We start from the raw sequence: 23340 nt of genomic DNA on the forward strand, positions 1-23340 counted from the left end.
CCCCACCCCCACCCGTACATACCCAAACACAAAACCATACAAAACCCAATACATTATAACATTATAACATCACCTAATAAATATAACCTTACATTTCTGACTATAAACCAACATAACATATCCCCCGATCCATATTCTCCGAACCCCACGTCAATCAAACTGAACAATCCCCCAAACAATAACCGATACAACTAACGGGTCCAACTTGGCCCAACACTGACGATCTCATAGCAAAACCGCCACCCAGAAAGCCGTGGGGTGAAAGACTTATACGGAGAGAGCCCCACCTTTCTGCCCCCCCAACGCCGAAAACAGGGAGGGGTGGGAGTACGAAGGAGACCCAGGAAAAAAGGAAGGAGAGGGGGACACCAGAATACAGAACCGACTACCACTTACTCACCAACCAACTGACGGACCGTCAAACAGCAAGATAGAACCTCCCGCAACTCCAGAAGATACAGGTCCATACCCATACGAGACAGGTGTACCCCATCCCCCCGAAAGAATTCCACCGCATCATATTTAATGTCACTATGGACGATGCGACCGAAACCCAGGTCTCTACAAAATCGGGAAACCTCCAAATTCACCTTCCGCCGGGATTTGTCCACCGCCTTCGGTTTCACCGCATACCTCCAAACCCGTCGAGGAACCATCTCCGTCCAAATGACATGACAACCCGACCACTGACTGTGTAACAAGGCCAAGTCCTTCTTAATCGCCCGGAGCAGGACAACCCCTTTGACAGAACCCATGTCATTCTCACCCAAATGAATCACCAAGACATCCGGGCAAACCCCCCCCACCAACCAAGAATTCAAGGCAGGTATAAGTTCCTTCCACAACATTCCCCCCTTCCCCTTCCAAACCACATTAAACAAACTGTCATTGAACCCCAACGAGGAACCAAAATAACTCTGTCGGGCTTGGACTTGAGCTCTTTTAATGAACGAATGGCCCACGATCCAAATGGTAACGTAAGCAGCCCGAGGACCAGCCACAGAACCTGAAAAAGAAAACAGAGTCAGACAGGCAAAACAGAGGCGGACGCCAGCGCTCCAGTAGGCTCATCACGAACATAGCGCCGAAAACAGTTAGAAGTCCAGCGCCCCAAACCCATGATATCCTCCCTCGACCATCCCCTGTGGAAGGCCTCTGTGGCCGCCCCAATCCGAAAGGAATGAGTACCGAAGGAAGAGGCATCTAAACCAATATGTCGCAGCGCTTTTCGCAGCACCATGCGCAGTTGATAATTCGTCACACTAGACCCATTGGCATGTTGAAAAACTCGAAAATCCAACAACCCACCCGACAATGCCTTCCAACATAATCCCCAATGTAAAGGGCACGTTTCCTGAGGGGAAACCGATTCTAACCAGACACCTTTACCCACACTTCTCTGATCCGTTTTGGAGTGTGAGAGCCAAACATGAACCCCCCGCTCCGTGATAGTAACATCCCCCCACACAAGGCCAGGAGAGGATCTGTTGCCAAGCAATTCAGACACACGAAAAGCACCAAAAAACATCCACACCATCAACGTGGCAAACAAACACGCTTCCACTCGGTCAGAACACACCACCGGCAGGACAGAGATAACCCGGAACAATTTTTGCCACGACAAAGGGGATCGCATAGAGCGAATAGCACCACTCTCTCTAGACCACCCTTCCAACATCCTCCTACCCAGCTCCCCCGCCGACGGCGAGTAACCCCACAAAAGCTTACCCATGAAAGAAACTCCAGCCAGTTTCCCAGCTATAGTAACCCTAGACAACTTCTTATCCATCAATACCAAAATAAACTGTACCACATCTTCCGACCTTTGCCACTCCAGGTCCCTCCGACAAGCGCCTGACTCCAAAAATTCCTTCCAGGCTAACTCATACGCCGTCCTCGTGGAAGGGGCCAGGGAACCTAAAACCAAGTGAAGGACCCGGTGTCTCCTATCTTCCAAAGCTGTTCCGGCATGGGAGTCGGCTCCTCGTCTGCCTCCAAAGCAAGCCCACGGAATCTCTCCCACTGTGAACGAGACAAAGCATCCGCAATGTCATTGTCCACGCCAGGCACGTGAAGGGCCCGAAAACCAATATCGTGTTTCAGACAACACAACACAAACACTCTCAGAAGTTTCAAAATCTGGGGATCTCTGGCCGACTGTTTGTTAATCACCTGAACCACAGCCATGTTGTCGATCCGAAAAAGGACCTTTTTGTGGGCCAACTCCGCTCCCCACAGTGTGACCGCCACAACCACAGGAAAGAGTTCCAGAAAGGCAATACTTCGACCACCATTCGTCCATTGGCTGGGCCACTGTTGAGCACACCACCGTCCTTGCCAGTAAAGACCAAAACCCACACTACCAGCGGCATCAGAGAAGATCTGTACCTCCCAACACCAATCCACCTCCCAACACAAAGGCACACCATTGAAGGAATGTAAAAAGAAAACCCACATACGTAAGTCCTCTTTCACTCCCGCAGACAGTCTCACTCTATGATGTGGAAGGGAATGACCAGACAAGGCTCTGCCTAATCGCCTACAGAAAGTCCTACCCGCCCGAACCACCCTGCAGGCAAAATTCAGGTGACCCAGCAGAACCTGTATCTCTCTCACAAACACCTTCTCTTTCTCCAACATAGTTCCGACCAGCTCGAGCATTTTCAGTTTCTTTTCCAATGGAAGACGAGCCTGCATCAAATGAGAGTCAAGCTCGATCCCCAAAAAAGACATGGTCGCGCAAGGACCCATGGTCTTCTCCGGAGCCAATGGCACACCCAAATAACTCATAAGTGATTGAAAAGATGTGAGAGCCGCATGGCAGGCTAAGGAACTGGCAGCACCTACAAAAAAGAAATCATCCAAATAATGAGTGACAAGGCCATGGCCACTCTGTGAAATAAACCACCATTGAAGAAAGGTGCTGAACGTTTCGAACAAAGCACAGGACATAGAACAGCCCATTGGCAACGCCTTGTCCACGTACCACTTCCCAAGGAAATGGATGCCCAGAAGACACCAGTCCTCAGGATGGACCGGAAGGAGCCGAAATGCGGACTTAATGTCGCATTTTGCCATCAGGGCGTTAGTGCCCGCCGAGACAACCAGCTGCATGGCCACATCCACAGAGGAATAAGACACCGATGCAGCTTCCGGGTCAATGAAATCATTTACAGATTCACCGTCCGGCCAGGACAGGTGTTGAATGAGCCGGAACTGACCAGGCTCCTTCTTGGGGACTACACCAATCGGGGATACGATGAGGTTCGCCAAAGGCCAGTCATCAAATGGGCCCGCCATCCGACCTTCACTCACCTCCTTGTCCAATTTCAACTGAACAATGTCTGGGTGTTCACTCGCTGACTTTAGATTCTTGGACCAACGTCTCAGACGCGGTCCCTCATACCCCAAACGAAAACCCACCTGAAAACCCAGCAACAAGGTCGACCGCAGCTCCTCAGGCTCATAGTCCCGCAAAGCCGCGGCCAATCTGGTTACATCAACCGGAGTACGAGCCTTTGGGCCCAGCCCCAGATGAAGATTTTCCTCCCCTGGGAGCTGGGGGTTGTTGGGGTGGCACGAAAGTTCCCGAACTTTGTGGGGCACCCTGGGGCCCAGGGGCCCTGGGCCCCCAGCAGCGGGACAACGGATGACTCTTCCGGCCACATTGGGAGCATTCATGGCGGAACTTACAAAACTGTCTGGTACAGGTCCCGGTATTAAAATCCCAGCATGTGCCCATGGGCGCCTGGGCGGAAGAGACGGCCCCCACCCCTCCCCGGGTGGGACGGGACTGAAAGGGACGATACAATATAGGGAGACCACTGGCCGTAAATATGGTCCTCCCAGAGGCAGACGAACCCATAGTTTGCTGCCAAAGGTCAGAGTCCAGCTCCCCCCATTTCGCCTCAGGGTCCCAAGCCATCCTGGCCCTGAACTCCTCATCATATTGGGCCCAAGCATAATCACTCCGGGTTAGCTGAGCCTTACGAATAACGTCCATGTATTTAAACAGGGACACACAACGTTCAGGAAATTTCTCACAGTAGACGCTGGCAAAGATTAAAAAGGCCGCCGTCCAATTTTCTATAGTCAGGGGCACCTTAGGGCGTTTAGCGAGCTCGAACTCCTCCTCCTTAGAACCTTCCTTAGCCCGCACTTCCCTGTGTAGCAACTTTAGCAGTTCCACATACTCACCATTCCATATTTTTTCTTTCGTACTGAACATCAAATGAGCCCCCAAAGGCTTCGCCACACCCATGTATGGCAACTTGTTAATTTTTAGTTCCTTACTGTGAAGTACCCTTGACGTAGTAACCACACCAACAGTGGACGTACCACTATCCACCATGTGACTTGTACCAATCTCCTCACCATTAGTACCAACACCTTGATCCCGTACCACACGACCTTTATACAGTTTACAACCTTTCTCCGTCGACATTAGGTCGACACCAACACCAACAGATACCATATGGGGCCGCACGGCATCCTCACCTGGATTTAAAAGAGGCGGTTGACTGGTTTCCGTCCTCCACGTTGTTCGTGCACCGACATCTGGCCTTCGAGGAGCCCTCACCACGGGGCCGAGCACTCTGGGCAGTGACGATTCCACACGAGTCCGCACCACTTGGTCCTGTAACATGTCATGAGAAACATTAACATGCCCCCCCCCAGACACCACATCACGAACCTCGCCCTCTTCAGGGCTATCCTCATCATAATCCAAAATCAAAGAGTCCTCCAACTGAGGGGGGGGGGCAACCACCGAAGTCTGTCTCGACTCCACCGTATTTGATCGACCATGGGCCTTACCAGCCCTTACTCTGGACCTAGGTGGGGAGGACGACTGAACTCGTCTACACACCCCCCCACCAGAAACACTGACCACCTGTTGACTTCCAGAATATGAAAAACCAGTAGTCGAAACACTACGTGGCACGGGAGAGGTCGTACGTAACCTGCCCCCATGAGCAACGCTGGAATCCACCGCCGAGGCCGGGAAGGTCGTACTGGACCCGGCTGCACCGCCCATGTAGAATTCCCTCGGTGGGACCATCGAGGTCGTATTAAACCCGCTTGTGATGGCCACGGCGGGATCCCTCGAAGGTATGGGACGTGCCGCGCCAGGCTCCACCCGCACTTCTCCTCGGCGTACCCGGGCTGCCTGCCGCCCTGCCAAGTCTGCTGCCGAAGATCGAGCTTCCTCCCCATCCTGTCTCCGACGTTTCGGGGAGTAACATGCTGCCACCGCAGCCAACACTCCCGCAGAGGCCTCCCGCTGGGGCCGCGGGGTCTCGGCCCGACCCCGGTCGCCAATGACCAGGTCCAAACGCCCAGCCTCGCTGAGCAGGCGAATAGCTTCCAACACGCGATAATCCTCACCAGACATGATATCGGATCAGACTAGCTAAGGAAAAAGAACAATACTACCAAAGTATGAACACACAAAATTTCTAAGCTCAACCGGCCACCAGGTCACCAAGCCTAAAATGGTGCCCGGAGCGAGGAGCCCCGCCCATTTATAGGGGAGCGCACAAAGCAACTAAAACCAGCCCAAAAACGCCCAAAGAACCTGCTAGAAGGAATACCCCACCCAGATCTCCCAAACCGCCCGGGGGAGGGGACCTCCCGGTGGTCGGCTGCCCTCCCCCAAGCCCCCCTTCTGCATAACAATTTGATGAAAAGGTATGACTAAGTGATCCTTGTTCTTCTGTTTCATTGAGCGCTCCCTTTGTTCAATTCTCCTAGGTCCCCATAGCTATTCAGTTTATCTGGTTATCTTTTGATAAGGGGACTGCCACACACCGCGGAGCACCTTTGGTACTCAACTCTTCTTTCCATACAGCCTTTCTTTGCACTCAACTTCTTGCCTCCTGGAAATCATTCCTTTGTGCTATTTCACCCTCGTTTAAATCCAGGCTTGCTTCACAATACCATTAAAATGCCTGGACAGAGGCTGGGTTTTACCTAACAGCTTTTTATTCTCCCTTAATTACCCTTGGTTACTGCTCCTCAGTCTCTTGCCTTACCTAAACCTTTTTTTTTAGAATTTAAATTTGTTTTAATTTCCTTTTATTTGCCCCTCACTGGATTCCTCACCTCCTTCCCATCCTTATTAGCACCTCAGCTGGATGTACATCTGCCACCCACTGGATGTACATCTGCCAGACACTGTCCAAGAACTCCCTGATACTTTCTCTGCTGAGTCATGCCTGGTGGTCCCCCTTGTGTTTTTTGTTAGGTTATTGGTAGTGTGTTGTGAGAGGCTTAAACATTCCCAGGTTTTTGGAATGTGGGTCACCTGGTTTTTAGACCAGAGCTCTGCTGTGAGTGTATGCGGGGTAACTGAGCATTGGCAATGTCTTTCTTACCTGACCACATCGACGGCGCCCGCTCGCACTTTGGGGTCACTCCCCATGATGGAAACACTCGCAGCGAAGGAGCCGTCAATACTGAAGACCACACACTCCATCCCCCGTGGCAGGACAGTGAGGTAGCTCACGGCTGTAGTCTGATCGCCTCTGCAGAACAAGGAGAAGAGTTAAAAATCATTTGTGGAGTTTGAGTAGCTAGCAGCCTACTTCGAATGTGATCACAATGTCCCATGACTTCCAAGACAATAAGGTAACCGTCAGATGAGCAAAATCACAATCCTGCTAGGCGAATCTCATCCCATGATAGTTGGTTTACGAAAGAGAAGAAAAGCAGACTGAAATAACCAAGCAAGAGTGGAAATCTTGATTTTCCAGCACTATTGTCTGGGTAGGCAGAGTTGTCAATGTCTTTGTAGCAATGATGGCCAATAGGCTTGGTTTAACTATTCAACATGTAGATAATAACATGAGGGCCCAGCACTGTTCTGCTCTCTCCCTGCACTGTCACACTTTAGACTGCCAGGTGCCCAGAAACCTTTGTTCCATAGTTTAAAGGTGTCTGTGTTGTAGAAATCATAGGTTTTGTGCTGGAAAGGGTACGGCCAAGTATAAAAATGATGCTTTAAGGGTTGTACCACTCTGTATGTGTAAAGTCATATGTTTTGTGCTGGGAAGCGTACCTCCCAGTAAAGAAACTATGGGGCATATTACCAAGGGCCATTATCGCCGTCTTAGCTGGACTTTTCCCACTAAAGCGGCGATAATTTTCTCGCCCCATTACCTAGCTATCGCTAACACCAGTTAGCGACAACTAGTAGAAGATAGCGAGCATCTGGGGGCCCACTTTGCATGTCAGCGATATATATCGCTAATGACATGCAAAGTGGGTGTGCCTAGATGTTAGCGACTGGAAACAGTTGCTAATATCGCTATCTCCAATTATCAAAAAAGACTTACTTTTGGAAATATTCGCGCTAAGCGCGAATATCTCCAAAAGCTAACGCCTGCCCAGAGCAGTTCTTAGCCATGTTATCCAATGGAAGGTGGATAACATGGCTAAGAGCATTGTCACGATAATGCATGAATATCACTGATTTTCCAGCGATATTCATGCATTTGGCAGGATTTTTACCGCTTTTGAGATAAACCTTGATAATATCAAGGTTTCTCAGCGGTAAAAATCGTCGGAGCGCGGCAATATTATTTTAGCCGCTAACCATGCATAGCGATAATTATAGCTATTGCTTGGTAATATGCCCCTCTGCTTTTAGGAGTGTACCACTTTGTATCTGTGCTGTACAATGCACCACACATGCAGAGTGGGAGGAATGATGAGAAATATAAACCTTTCTCCTTGTTATGCCTGCCTCGATATAACGCATGATTTTGGTACAAATCCCCGTCTCAGTTCTATGTTGATATGAGTTTTTTGCATAAAAACCTACGAGTAGTTGCATGGGAATGTCCATGCACCATTGAACGCCTGGCTGGACTGGCCATAGCGGGTACCGGGCAATCGCCGGTGCGCCGCAAGCGTGGGAGCCGGTTTTAGGCCAATGGGGGCCGTTTCTGTTACAGGGCCGTTTTTGCAGCATAATCGGCCCTGTACCAAAATCTGCAGAAAACCGACCCCGGCAAAGAGCTCGGTGGCACCACAACCCCACTCCCCTCCTTCGCCGAGTGGGGAGGGGGGGCAGCCGAGCATTTTGCCAGGGCCAGTTGTGGGTCCCAGTCCGGCCCTGTGGAACGCCCCCTTGACGCAAAGTGATGCAACGCAGTACATTCCACTGCTAAGCAATACTTTGGGTTACAATTCAACAGTAACCGTAATTTGGGTTGGATTTGTTGAGCCCATCACAACATTTTGCATTGTATTTGCGTTAAAAAAAACTATCCAAACCTAATGCAGAGTGTTTACAAATCTGGGCCAAGATGTTTTCGTTAGGCGATGTATGTATGTCAGTGTTTCAGTGCCTCACCTACAATCAGATTAATATAGAATAAAGCTAAATGTCATGCATATAATTTGTGTAGTCGATAGTAGTTTTACCAAAGTCCAAAGGCAGAAGGGGTCTGCCTTCTTCCCTTGTTTTACATAGGTGGGTCAAGGGATTCTGAAGAGGGTTTTAGGGGAACGGTTACGCTACTTACTGTCTATGCTCTATCTATTCTCTTCCGGGGGATCTTCACAAGACTTCAGTATTCATGAACACTGCGGCCAGATTTATCAAAATGTCAAAAACGCAGCAAGACAACTTGCTGCGCTGTGTAACAGGGGGAGAGCAGGATGCAGCAAATCTACTAAGATACGACTCATTCCTGCTCTCTCGAGTGCGGTGCACTGAGTGCTGCCTAGCACCAATGCCGGCACCCTTGCGCCATGATGCAAGGCTGCCGGCGTTACAGGCAGGATTCTTTTGGTTCGGAAAGGTACAACTTCCTGACCAAAAACAATCCTTTGAGGCATTTTCCTCTTTCAATGTGTTTTGCAGAATACAGCCCATGTGGAAATAACAAAGAGAAATGAAGATACTTCTCCTTGTTACGCCTCTGTTGGGAAGGATACCGTTTTGATGCATTCCCAGGTTTAAAAGTCTTTGTAAATTTGGGATTGGGTCAAAGTCCATGGGTGGATGCATGAGAACGCCCATGTTCCACCCATGGAGCACCTTCGCAATGTAGAGAGCACCAGGCACCAATTTGTGCTGCCATGAGTTACTCCGGATTTACTAAGCCACACAAGGTAATCTTGCGTGGTTTAGTAAATCTCACTTAAGCCTGTTGACTTGCGTCGCCTTTTGCAAGATGTTAGTAAATCTGGCCCTCAGTTCCTGCTGGCATACAGGAGCACACCTGAATGACAACAGAGCTTCAAACACCTGTTTACCTGTCATCATTTATTAACTCCTTTTCTTATCTCGAGACAGAGTGACCCAGTATAGTTGAACAGGGCACCCGACCAACTGAGCAAATCAGACTCCAACTTCATGCTCTCAGCAGTGTAAAGGTGTCCCTTCCGCTATGGCTCACACCCTCATCAGGAGTGAACCTAGAGGACGCAGGCATAGCCTCCTCTTTAGTCTGGGAATGGGAGTTGGTAAATCTAATACGCCACAGGTCTCTTCTACATGCATCCACTGACATAGGGGTGTTCAATTTTGGTAAAGGAGAATCGTATCCTGCCAGATTTTTAGGGTACCCCTATAGGATAGATTTACACACCTTAAATCTGAATGCAATAGATTCACATTGTCAGGGCATCTGCTGACATGAATTGACCTTGAAAAAACAAATGCTGGACAACCATGTGGCACTGGGCTCATAACACTGAGCTCTGAAGCGGTGGCAGGTTGATATATTTAGCAGTTTAAACATCTGTATACATATATATAAATGTAATGAAGAGCTGACCAAACCAAAAGGTCTGGCTATATTGTCACTAAAGTATTTTGTCACTCCTGGATAGGTATGTGTGTGATTGAGTGAGTGGGTGAATTTAAGAATGCGTCAAGGGTTGGATGGATGAATGAAAGGATTGATGATTGACTGAATACATGGATAATTCATGGTGGAATTAATTAGTACCTGCATGTATAGCTTGATAATGGGGTAACTGCATAAATAAATTGGTGGATGTAGACAACATACACCACTTCTACAAGCAAAGGTCTCAGACAGCAGTACTGATGTTATAAATATGACAAGACTCCTATGCCAATGCAAGCATTATACCAGAGATAGTGTATTGCATTGCTTTACGTTGTCCTGCATTGCAATACAGTGTACTGGATTGGACTGTACCGCTTTACACAATATTTAATTTCATGGTAGGGTTATGTTGTATAGTATTTTGCATTTGCTAGTACTGCATTGAATTATATTCCTACATTCTATAGTACTTTGCAATGGATTGCACTGCATTGAATAAATGCATAGTACCTTGAAATGTGTAGCACTACATTGTTTAGTATAGTTGCAAAGCACTGCATGGTATTTGATTGTGTTTTATTTGCATGATTGTACACTAATTGTGCACTGCAAAGCATTGCATTACAGTGCACTGTATTGCATAGTAATGCATAATATAGTATTGTTGTAATGCAGAATAAACCTCAAGGCAGCAGGGGTTGGCAATCCGCATCACAGAATTCCCTCTGTATCTGATGTGGGCTAAAAGGCACATGTTGGACCTGGTCCTCTCTGCAGGGTCACCCCCAAATGCTTTGCCCATTTTTTGCTGAAATTCGTTTTTTGTAGGTCTTAAGGCTCTCTATTAAGTAGTGCTTGTATAGCACAGCTTACCACCCAAGAGAGTATCCAGGCGCTGTGCTGCAGGTATCAGTCGAAGAGCAAGGTTTTGAGTCTCATCCTGAAGAGAGTCCGCGAGGGTGCTGTGCAGAGTTGAAGGGGGAGAAAGATCGTTACCCGGAACGGCAGCAGCGGATATGTGGTATCTGTGCGAGGGCGAGGTGTGCAGAGAGAAGATTCTTGGTCTCTCGGTGGAAGTGCAGGCGGGGTCATGGAAGGCTCTGTAGGTATGGGTCAGAAGCTTGAACTGGCATCTCTCCAGGACGGGGAGCCAGTGGAGGTCCTTCAGGTGATGTGTGTATTCTTGGGTAGGTCGAGGATCAGCCTGTCAGTTCCCCACCCCTGTTTCCTAAGCAGCTGGGGAACAGGAGAGCTGAAGGGGAGTGCCAGCTGCAGTTTTTATTTCCCAGAGCTATGCCAACACCCGATTATTAGCTCACTGACCCCGGGGACCTTGCAAAGGAGGTAGACCTCTGGATTAGTACGAGAGACACCATCTTTCACAAAAACAATCTTCTGGGGCTATTTCTTCTTTCTAAGTGTGCTGCAAAATGAAGGACACTTAGAAAGAGGAAACAACAAGGAGAAAGAAAGATATTTGCCTTACTGCAGATTTACCAAGCAATGAAGGGCTGTGCAAGGGGGCCTTGTGTTGCTTTGTAAATCGGGCTTAACCTCATAGGAGCGTCGAACGTCCAGCGCTCAGTGCTGAACGTTCGAAGAACGAATGCTGGCCCGTCGGCCAACGGTCGTGCGCAGAACTGGCAAGGTAGTGCTCGCGACGACCGTTGGCCCACGGCAGCACTTAAGGGGTTAAGTATTGTGTTGCTCTTGGGATACCATGAGTGAAGTAAGAGCAACACAATACTATGACAAATCTGGCCCCAGGAGTAGGGCTACCAAATATAGAAGGAGGTCTGCCTTACTTACGTTGTGCTACGGACCAATACTAACTAGGGGTGGGCAGAATGATCCATTCCACGCGTGATATTTGGCAACTCTCCATTGCCCTTGTGATGCAGAGATCTGCCCAAGTTCTGTCAATCGCCGTGTGGTTGTATTCTTTGCCTTCAAGGCTCCAGAAATGTGAGCTGGCATGCATGAGCGAGATGTTGACGTCCCCAAGCGTGATTTTCTAACTCGAGGGTTCGTGGTCAGAGGTGTGATTCTGGAGTAGATTTACTCCTGCCCAAGTAGAGTGGCAGCAAAATCAACTCAAATGGCCGCCGTGCGCTCTTGCGCAGTGCTTGGTGCCGTTACCACTGATTTTCAGCTCTGCCTGCACTACTGATGCTAGATGACAGTGCGAGCAGCATGACCTGCAAATGTTCTGCCTGTTGGCGGACCTTGGTGGAATCTCAATAGGTTTTTATATCACTCAAATTTCACAAGTTTCGCCTATCCCTAATACTGATTAGAAAAGAAACTGCATATTTGTAACTGTATTTTTGTGTATGTACTGAGCAGCTGAGTTAGTGCATAAACCCCCTGAGAAACACACTTTTGAAGGCAACCAACTTTTAATTTATTTATGATGAGTCAATATTAAAAGACATCGTTCTAGTTTCTTTGAAAATGCTTAAATGGTTCTAGATGGCACTCTGAGGACCCTAAATTCAGTATGAGGGCCACTTACCGTCCCCTCACAGACTATGCAACACACAATATCTCCCTAGAGGGATGGTGTGCAACGCAGTGCTGCAGGGAAGGGAGATGGGCTTGCATTAAGATAGCGAAAGAGCAAAATATAATCCCTCAAAGTACAACAAATCCAATAACTGAACCTTTGTACTGACGAGGGTGGGAGCAAAATGTAAATGACAGTTGAGCAGACTAATGGGTGAAGAGGGATGATCCAGAGATCCTGTATGTATGTACATGTCCTTTTTGTGATTACATGAGGTTGGACAGACAGCTGTCTCTAGGCCTGACCTAAAAATGGACGCTGGGCACAGATACAGGTTTTATCCAATAGATGTAACATTACAAAAGATATGTTACTTTCAGTTCATAGACAAATCCACATTCAACAGATGTTGTCAGAGTGCAAAAAGATCTCCCAAACTCCAGATGTTTGCCTGCTTTCTCCATGTATCTCCATGGCCTTCCCAGGCTTCTTCATAGTCCTCCCAGATCCAGAATCTTGGAGTCGGATGTGGGGAGATGGCTGCTCTGTCAGTGAGGCTCCATCTTGCAAGAGATTGTCCCTGCGAGCAGCTCAGTTGCATGGGACTCGTGAGCGCCATGCCTTTGGGGCGAACCTTACTGGGTGGCAGTCATTTAGTGGAACAGATTACGGAGACTGAACTGGTGCAATTTTGTTTCACCTATTTGCACAGTGTGAAAATTGCTAAAAGGACATTTAGCAAATTTGACTGAAAAGTCCAAATTAATGACATGCTTGACATTTTGCACTGGTTTGTTGGAGCAAAAGAGGATGCACAAATTACATAGTGTCAGCTAATAGGGGACTGTCAGTCCAATCTGGGCTTCTCTATTTAATTCCGCCCCCTCCCCCCGTTCTTACCGCCCACCAGATGTAGCTCATGCCTGTTGTGTAGCATCAATCGCGACAATAGTTGAACATTAGGCTTGATGTGAAGTTGCTGCTGTGTCCTGCTGGCTTCACTTGACATTCGCTGCTAAAAACAAAGGCTGTTGTTCAGATATGCAAATGTACCTGATTCATATTCTTCAGCCTGTTGTCTGTTTGACAAATGGCTATTCAGAAAGCTCTCAAGGCCGAGGCAAACCAATTGACTCCACTGCACTGAACTGCCACTTTGGGGCTGCAATTACCTCCAAGCATAGAATTGAGCACGGATTTAAATGACTACTTCAATCAGGCTGACACCAGAGTATGCACTCTGCAGTCTACCCCTTGAAGGTCAGGTCTGTAGGAATGTGGAGCCTGAAAAAGATAGAAAAAAATAGGCTTCTCCATGTGGCTCGCGAGCTACTGTTAGCTCTCCAGCTGCTTGTAAGTGATCTCCTGTCTGCAGCCCAGCCTACTGAATGAGAAGCTTCTGCTTGGTGTAATAAGTTTAAAATGGATCCCAAGATTAAAAAGCATGTTTTCAACATGAAAATTGAGCATTTTCAAAACATTTATCCTGATGTTTGGAGACAGATAGTTGAATTTGCAAAATATATTTCAAGCTGAGATATGAGTGATAAATCATGCAGCGTTGGGGAGTCTTGGCTGTTATGTATGGCCCACGCAGAGGGATCCCAGATTCAAGTAGCGTTTCTACCTTGCTGCTGCAACCCTGCCTGATGCACTGCTGAAGATCTGCATGGGCAGGCCACTAATGCAATCGTGTCTGATATGGTCACCATTACAACACTAATATCATTAGTAGCTCAGGGTGATTTTCATTCAATGTAAGAAGCTCTCACTACAAAAAAGTTAGTGTTCCTATGGAATAAATAATTTACTGAATACCCTACCATTAAGAATGACACTGTACCATTCATTGTAAAATCGCTGTGTCACAGGGAAGTCATTCACACACTCTGCAGCCACTGTAACTCTAGTTGCAGCCACTGTAACTCTAGTCAAAAGACCCTCAGAGGCCAGAGCCCCTCTGTTATTAAAAATGCGAGCCCAGACACTGGCAAACAGCCACAACTCAGCAGGCCACAGGCCCATTCACATTAAAATGAAAGCCCTGGATGCTGAATTCAGGTCACAGCTTAGTCAGCATTTAAAATAAGAGAGATAAATAAACCCACAATACTTGGAGTTAATACCATTATTGTCAGGTATCATGGGACTCAGAAGAGATGCTCATCCTAGGTAGAGCAATTGTGGCTCTATACAGGGAGCAGTTCCATCTTTGTTCTATGTATAATTGAGTATAATTGACTGGTGTTTTGGTTATGGGCCTATTCTGTACTTAATAAAGTTCATACGTGTAAATAGTGTTTTACCAGCTTGAAAAATGGTTGATTAAAAATGTCTTTAAATTCAGGGTGGCGGTCGCATCCTAATTCGCACGGAGGGACCGCCGATGCCCCTGCGGACGGTCCCTCCTCCTCTGGGGTGGCGGATGGACGCAGGTCCGTCCGCCATCCTAATAGGCCCGTTGATTTGGAGTGCCTTTGTAGTTCCTGCATTTGCGTGTATCAGATCTCGAGCAGACACAAGGAAATGATGGCTGCTCAAATATAAAATTAGTGTTGACATCATCTTTGGATAAAGTCATAAACTTAGTGGACAAGCTGTAATGGCACCTATCAACTCCACGGTTGACAGCTACAGCCTTAGCTGACAGTGTGTAAGGACATTTCCACTGAAGAGGGGAAAGGAATCCTTTGGAAAATGGCTGCATGTGATTCTGGAGAAAGAAACAACTAGGAAAACTGTTCTCAAGAACCTTCCTCTACAAACGAGTTTCATTACATTTGTTCCATGAAAGGCTCTCCCAGAAGAACTTCATCCTCTTTAATGCCCAATATATCTTTCATATCTATACGCCTTGTCTGTGGGGCGTGGACTCCTCTTTTTCCTCATTTTCTCCTCATCCTATGACCAGGTATTTTTCTCCTCCCCTACACCTCCCAGCACCTTCGTATCTCTAAGTATACTCCAGTACCTGTACCAATGCCTAAACCTTTGTGCTTAAACCACTGCCTAGACTTTGGAATCACAAAGCCTCATTTATGAACAGTCTTGCATTGCTGCTTGAAAACAGCAATGCATCACTTTTCATTGCTCCCTCCTTTCAACATGATGGATGTGTCATATTTACTGTATGACGCAACATGTCGCAAGGAATGACAGATCAGAGCAACAATGACGCATTGCTGGAGTTGTGTCAGAAGTGTGACACAACTCCAGCAATGCAGAGGGGAGGGCTATGGATATAGCACTGCGTCACTCTTATGCCTGCCATGAATAGAATAGAATAGAATAGATTAGAATAGCTATATTGTACAGTTAATCAAAACTCACAATGTTAAAACCTCCATCGTTAAGAATCATTTGAAGCTTGTTTTCGCATATATTGTTAAAAAGGAAGAAAGGTGTTTAAAAACCCTGTGCAGGCATCCTTCTCGATTGCATTGTCTATGTGGTTCTTCTGTAAGTTTAAAAAGTGTGGGTCAGTGTGCTGGTATGTAATTTTGGCTTGACCGGATCCTTAGCAGACTGTTTCTTTATTTGATTAGCAAGCTGTTACACTCTTATGCCTGCCATGAGGCAGGCGTACAGTTTTGACGCATGTGCGTCCTAGTAGGGGCGCAGTGAAATTTCATAGATTTCACTGCGTCACTTCTACAAGGCTTAAATGCGTGGGAACTCCCCCCGCATACATTATACCTGACACAGGTATAATTTAGCATAGGGCTTTACAAGGTGCTTTACAAGGTGACGCATCTGCTTAGATGCGTCACTTTGTAAATAGGGCACAACAAGGGGCATGATTTATGCCACTGATGCCTCACAAAAAAATGACGCAACGGAAGATCAAAACTGTTGCAAGGCGTCCTAAATAAGGGTCACAATCTCTACATGCACCCCTGTACTGTTACATCTGCCTGGACCTCTCTTCTAGTACCTCATTCATGTCTGTATCAATGGCTGTCTACAGCTGGACATATTTGTTTATCGATTTCTGTAGCTCCGATGCAACTAATAAGTGTAAGCACAGTAAAAACAAAATTAAATAATGATGTACACAAATATACAAAAAAGTGAATAAAAGGAAAACAGGGAGGGTAATATTTCAGAAACAATGGTTAGTCTAGATAAGGATGGACTTTGTCAGTATTAAGCAATTTTTTTAAAAGAAAGGTGGTTTGGTTTGGTTCTTAGCTGAAGAGTAATGGAGCTCCACAACTTAGTTTCTGCAGCAGAAAATAATTGCTTTAGGACTAGGAATGGTTTGGATTTCCTGTTCTTGTCGACCATGAGAAATAGCAAGAAGCTTGGAGGGATACGATTGATTTTCCAGATGCAAAGCCCTGTTCGAAAGAGAGCACGTTTTAAAATTGATTCGGGCCTCTAGTGGAAGCCAATATATGTATCTTACGTTTAGCGGTTGAAAAACAATCTAGATCAGACCCAGAGATAAATAAGGAACTCCCACTAGAACTGCACCGCCAAAGTTCAGGCGGTCTAAGATTAGAGCCCAACCTTCTAACTGTACAAAGAATGTCTCCTAGTGGTACATTGTCAAAATATCTGTAAGCCAATCAACGTAGTCAGCAATACAGAGCTGTGTCAATATTCAGCATATATACAAACTTGCTTAATGTTCATTTGAAACATAGAACACACAGAAGGTGATGGGAGGAATGATTTCAATTTGTCTAAACTCTGGAAATCGCTTGGGGTAGTATCCCAGGAATTGCGAGCAGTCATCCCATCATCTTTTGTGTGTTTGATGTAACGCTCAAAGTCGCAAGGTTATGCCCAGACCTGGGTTCCCTACTTACTGTGCCACTGAAACCAAGCTATATCAGGCTGCTGAGCCCTTATCAGGGGGAAACTTGTCCTAGGTTGCTTGTGTCCCTGTTCAGTGAGGACCTGGCCTGGCAGGTTGAACTGGACTGTTCCCATGAGGAGCAGGGTCAAGGCTGATTTGCATATGGCCGGGTCTGAACTGAGGTGGATGGTGAGCAAAGGAAAGATGGGTTGGGATGCTACCCGAGAGATTGCCAGTGGTTAGACAAATTGCAAGCATTCCACCTATCAATCAATCAATCAATCAAAGCATTTATATAGCGCACTACTCACCCAGAGGGTCTCAGGGCGCTAGGGGAGGGGGGTCCGCTCCTGCTCGAACAGCCAGGTCTTGAGTTGCTTCCTGAAGGCGAGGTGGTCCTGGGTCAGGCGGAGGTGGGTCGGGAGGGAGTTCCATGTCTTGGCGGCGAGGTAGGAGAAGGACCGTCCCCCTGTGGTGGCTCTTCGGATGCGGGGGACGGCGGCGAGGGCGTGGCCGGTCGATCGAAGCTGGCGTTTGGGGGCATAGAAGTTGAGGCGGCTGTTGAGGTATCCTTGGTTGTGTAGGGCTTTGTGTGCGTGGGTGAGGAGACGGAAGGTGAATCTCTTGTTGACCGGGAGCCAGTGCAGGTCTCTCAGGTGTCCGGAGATGTGGCTGCGACGGGGGATGTCCAGGATGAGTCGTGCTGAGGCGTTCTGGATCCGCTGGAGTCTTTTCTGGAGTTTGGCGGTGGTTCCGGCGTAGAGGGAGTTGCCGTAGTCCAGACGGCTGGTGACGAGGGCCTGGGTGACCGTCTTCCTGGTCTCGGTGGGGATCCACCGGAAAATCTTACGTAGCATGCGCAGGATGTTGAAGCACGATGAGGAGACGGCGTTGACTTGTCTGGTCATGGAGAGGGAGGAGTCCAGGATGAAGCCCAGGTTGCGTGCGTGGTCTGTTGGTTTGGGTGCGCTGCCCAGGACGGGGGGCCACCAGGAGTCGTCCCAGGCGGAGGTCGAGGATCCCAGGATGAGGACTTCCGTCTTGTCCGAGTTCAGTTTCAGGTGGCTGTTCTTCATCCATTCGGCTACCTCTTTCATCCCTTCGTGAAGGTTGGCTCTGACCGTGGTGGGGTCGTTGGTGAGGGAGAGGATCAGCTGGGTATCGTCGGCGTAGGAGATGATGTTGAGGTTGTGCTGGTGTGCGATGTCTGCGATGGGGGTCATGTAGACATTGAAGAGGGTTGGACTGAGCGAGGAGCCTTGAGGAACGCCGCAGATGACTTCGGTGGCTTCAGATCTGAACGGGGGGAGGCGGACTCTCTGTGTCCTTCCGGCGAGGAAGGAGATGATCCACTCCAGTGCCTTCTCCTGGATTCCGACATTGCTGAGTCGCTGCACTAGTGTACGGTGGCAGACAGTGTCGAAGGCCGCGGAGAGGTCTAGGAGGATGAGGGCTGCTGTTTCTCCGTTGTCAAGCAGGGCTCGGATGTCATCGGTGGCTGCGATCAGGGCGGTCTCGGTGCTGTGGTTGGCCCGGAAGCCAGACTGCGAGAGGTCGAGGGATCCATTCGTCTCGAGGAAGGCGGCCAGCTGCTTGTTGACGGTCTTCTCGATGACTTTTGCAGGGAACGGGAGCAGCGAGATGGGGCGGTAGTTCTTGAGGTCGGTGGGGTCAGCTAATGGCTTCTTTAGTAGAGCGATGAGTTCGGCGTGCTTCCAGCTCTCCGGGAAGTTAGCGGTGTCGAAGGAGGTGTTGATGATGTCCCGCAGGTGGGGTGCGATGACAGCGTCGGCCTTGTTGAAGACGTGGTGAGGGCAGGGGTAGGTCGGAGATCTGGAGTGGATGGAGTTCATCGTGCGGACGGTGTCTTCGGTGCTGATCGGGGTCCAGGCGCGGAGGGTGGTGGTGGGGGGCGGTGGTTTGGTCATGGCATGCGTCGGTTGAGTGCTGAAGCTGTTGTGTATGTCCGTGATCTTGTTGTGGAAGTAGGAGGCGAGGGAGTTGCAGAGGTCTTGCGAAGGGGTGATGTCGTTGTTTCCGGCGTTGGGGTTGGAGAGCTCTTTAACGATGTTGAAGAGTTCCTTGCTGTTGTGTGCGTTCACCTTTAGTTTGTTTCATGTTAAACAAAGGCCACATGACAAAGATGACCATTCTGTGGCATTAATGCTATATTTATTTTTATCACCCAAACATAACAAGGAAAAAGTTCTCAGTACCAATGTGATCACATGTGAGTGAAGCTCGAATACAATAAAAAATATCACCTTGGGTCCAGGCTTTCCAATTGATTCGTGTAGCAAGGATCAATGTATTCACTGTGTTCGAAATTGGGGTACTGTTTGAGGGTGGTAAACCCCTACTCAAGGAGCAACCACAATGTATGTCAGAGTGAAATACAAGGAACCACAAAATAGTCGGTGAATTACCCTCAAGTACCCTGGCACAGAAACAGTCAGACTTTAATATTAGAGGCAATATGTAAAGTATTTGTACTCTTGAACAGCAATTATGTGAAAACACAACACAACAAAATCCCACACCAATTTAGAAAAATAGAGTAAACTGTAATACAATTTTGAGACCAAAAAGACAAAGATCAAAACATTGGATTTGGAAATATGCAATTTTAAAGATTTCAGGGAAAATAGTGCCTAAAAGAACAAAGTGACAACTGTGGTCCTGGGTTCGAGATGCAGGTCCAGTCCTTCTCACTTAGGCAGCACAGCAGCAGAGTAGCAGCCCATCCTGCAGAGCAGCACAGCAGTCCTTTTGAGTCTTCAACATGTCCAGAGCGGTATTGAACAGTTGGTTCTAAGGGTTAAATATTTATATCTGGTGCCCACTGTGAAGTAGAAGAAGATTCTGAAGGTTTCTACCTCCAGAGGTGCCTGGAGTTTCCTGCCTTCCTCCCTGGACCCAGATTGGCTGGGGTAAAAAAATAATAGTGCCAACCCCTTTGTGAGTGTGCTCAGGCAGAGGCGTTGCGATGTGCAGTTATGGTGGATGACAAGTCCTCCCCTTCATCAAGAAGGGGTGGCCCATCCTGCCAAAACTAATTTCCCCTTTGTCGCTCTGTTTGAAAGCAATGCACAAAGATTTGCTATAGGCATACACCATTATGTTTAACCGCATCGATGCAGCGCTAAACGGAAACCTATGCGTTCATGACGAGCTCAGCTCGTCATGAGCGTACGAGAGGTGTACCTCATGACGAGCTGAGCACGTCATGCGCGTCGAAGGGGTTAATCTATTCTGTACCTGTCACGTGGACCGGTATGGTCCATTTCCTGAATTTGTATATACACACATTTTGATTCTGTTCTAACCTGACTCCTGTGTTATCACTTTGGTACTGAGCCAGTGGCAGCTCCTCGAGGGAGTGCTGTGGGCGGTGAGGCGGGGCGCCAGAGGGGCAGGGTAGGGAGATGATGTCGAACAATGCCTAGAGGTACATTGTCGCAATATCAATGTACAGTCAAATGTCTTCCAATACTGAAATCTGAAAGTCCAAGCACCAGTGCTTAGTTTGAGCTGAAGGCTTCCGGTGCTTGGCACTGTCACTTAATCGCCAACAACAGCACTTATAGCACAAACTCGACCTGAAGGTATTGTAGCGCAGTTCATGAGCACCAGTTAAGGACACGTTCATTTTTTGTAGGCTCGGGGGAGATTAAGTGATTCGCCCAGAATCACAGGATGCTGAGCCTACGTTGCAACTCGAACCCGGTTCCCCCGTTCCAAAGCCAGCAGCTTTGGGTTTGTCACGATTTAAGCCATATAGTGAACTACAAATCCCAGAATGCTTGTGTAGTCCTTTGTCTCTGTCTCTACCTGCCTAAGTCCGTTTTCTATATATGCCTTCTCAGCGCTTGCCGCGGTGCTTGTCACCTGTGTTTCCTCGTAACTTTCGGACTGAGCCTTGAGGATCTCGTGCATGCCCTGGATTGTGTTTGCTGACACGGAGTCGAGAAACTTTTTTCCGCGCTCGCTTTGTTGGAGTGTGGACGCTAGGACCAGCGGAGAGCAGCGTCGGGGAGCCGCGCTGACAGAGAGCCGCTCTGGGTGCTGGAGAGAGAGAGGGCAGCGACGGGGAGCCGCGCTGACAGAGAGCCGCGCTGGAAGCAAGCAGCGTGGTCCACGGATATCGGCTGTGGAGCCGTGGGGTGAGCTGGGGTTCAAGTTGAGCCCTGATTTCTATCGCTATTGACTCCAGTGACTGACATTAGTCCATATGTATTCTAGCGGTTGCTAGATAGAAGGGTGTTTTTGAAACTCTTCTGATTATGTTTGCACTACTATTTTTGACATTTGTTTTCGTGGCAAAGGTACCTTGCTGAACATTTTGTGGATTTCCCATGAGCTGTTGAGTGGCTCGGATCCAGAACTTTGTAACCTGGTGTTTGCTTTGAGCATAACTTTTGGAACCTCTTATTGGATCTTTTTGATCTTATGGTGTGGTACACCAGCCGGTGGTATCACTGAAGAGTACTGTAGAAGTCTTGTGCTTCTTTCCTGATATAAGGATTCTGGGCAAATCCTTTCTTCTTTTCTTTTCTTTATTTTTTCTATTTTGCCTTCTTTTCCATTAAGCAAGAGTGGAAGCCTCATTGAGTAAGTGCCAGTCCTCCTATTTAATACAGAAAAAGACAGAGAGTGGGAGGGCAAAAGGTAACTGTCTTGCTCTTGTATTCCTGTGCAGGTACCTATTTACAACCTCTACGTTTGGCGTGTCTCCTGCTGTCAAGTCCTGTAGATGGTTTCTGGCTGCCACATCTTTATATTTTATTTATCCACTTTTCCCCTTCCCGGGGTGGGGTCCTATATGCGAGTGCAAGTTTTGCGCTCGTCTGTAGTACCGTGTCCAGGGAGGAAGGAAGTTTGCTTCGGCCTCGCTCCTGCTGTACCGGATATCCAGGTTAGTCAATCTGGCTAAACACGACAGGGTTTTACGCCACATCCTCTCCCCACTTGTAGGGCTTCACTGTTAGTAGTTAGTTCTGTTATAGGCGGTGCTATTGCGAGCAATGGACTGGGGCAAGCTGCCTCCAGACGAGAGCCCCAGCATTTATTTTTTCACAAATTAACCACTACCAGTCACAGCTTAGTGGTGTATTATAGCAAAGGTTAGGGGTGGGTGGACTATTTCGTTCTGCACCACAGAATTATGGTGACTCTTTGTTACTCTTGTAACGCGGAATTCTGACCAAACTCTGCCATTCCACGCAAGCAGTAATTGTTAATCGCACCCAGCTCTAAATTGGTAAGTTGGCAAGCGCGAGTAAGATTTGGTGCCCCTTATTGTGATGCTGGTTGCGAGGAGGACATCCAGCGAGATTTTTCTAGCGCGGGCGGTCGCAACCGTTTGCTGTCAGTAGGCTACTACTCGACCAGAAAATCAACTCGAGCAGCAGCAAAATGAACTCAAGTTACAACCATCGGAGCTAAATCACAGCGCGAGAAGCACAATGAGCCTATGTACACCTGTTGGCAGAACTCAGCAAAATCTGACAGTTTTTATATAACCCCACGTAATTTAGCAGAGTCAAATTCTGAAGGGTACACCCACCGCTAGCACATATAAGATGATGGCATCAAACACAGTCTGGATACAATGAACACCTGTATAACAAAAGGTGCCAAAAGATACATGAGCTAAGTTTTCACCTTAAGATCAGACAAAACATCCTTCTGCTCTATATTACTTTCCCACAAGGGTGTTGAGGATCTACTGGCTCTAAACACTAGAGCTCACATCATGCTCTGGCTTGCCTGTCTCCTACTCTAGCAACATTTTCCAGGGCAGATGTCTACCCTCCCATGATGCTGTAATAACACTATAATGACGTATTTTTAGTTTTTCTGCATTTCTGATTTAGATATTAAGTCCAACTCCTAGATAGAAAGTGCTTCATAAACCTACATTCCAATCCATATTTTGAGCTCTGTCCTAAATCCATCACATGTGGGTATGGAGCTCTGTTTAGCTTTTAACATCAATGCAAGGAATAAAGAGCATATTTGGATCCTGTGACTTCAGGGTAATGTAATTGATTAAACATATTCTACACAATCACTGATAACATCCACATTCTTCTTTTTTGGTTTTTCTTTACGTAAACAACAAAATAGGTATTCACAACAGTACGGTATTCACTTCTTTCCCATCATGCGAAAATACATATTTCTCTTTTGTGCAATTATTCAAAGACAGAATTAGTGAAAAT

At 47.7% G+C, this 23340-nt stretch overlaps 1 protein-coding gene across 1 annotated transcript in view; it reads right to left on the reverse strand.

Annotated features, from left to right (window-relative positions):
* The window catches only part of PITPNM3 (PITPNM family member 3), a 1845859-nt gene that overhangs the window by 39749 nt on the left and 1782770 nt on the right, over positions 1-23340 (reverse strand). The window contains exon 16 of the mRNA XM_086954539.1: positions 6375-6524. Coding sequence (XP_086810665.1) covers positions 6375-6524 — 150 coding nt within the window. The remainder of the gene's footprint in view (positions 1-6374; positions 6525-23340) is intronic.

Source organism: Lissotriton vulgaris, chromosome 2_1 (genome assembly GCF_964263255.1).
Source record: "Lissotriton vulgaris chromosome 2_1, aLisVul1.2, whole genome shotgun sequence".
Classification (NCBI taxonomy): Eukaryota; Metazoa; Chordata; class Amphibia; order Caudata; family Salamandridae; genus Lissotriton; species Lissotriton vulgaris.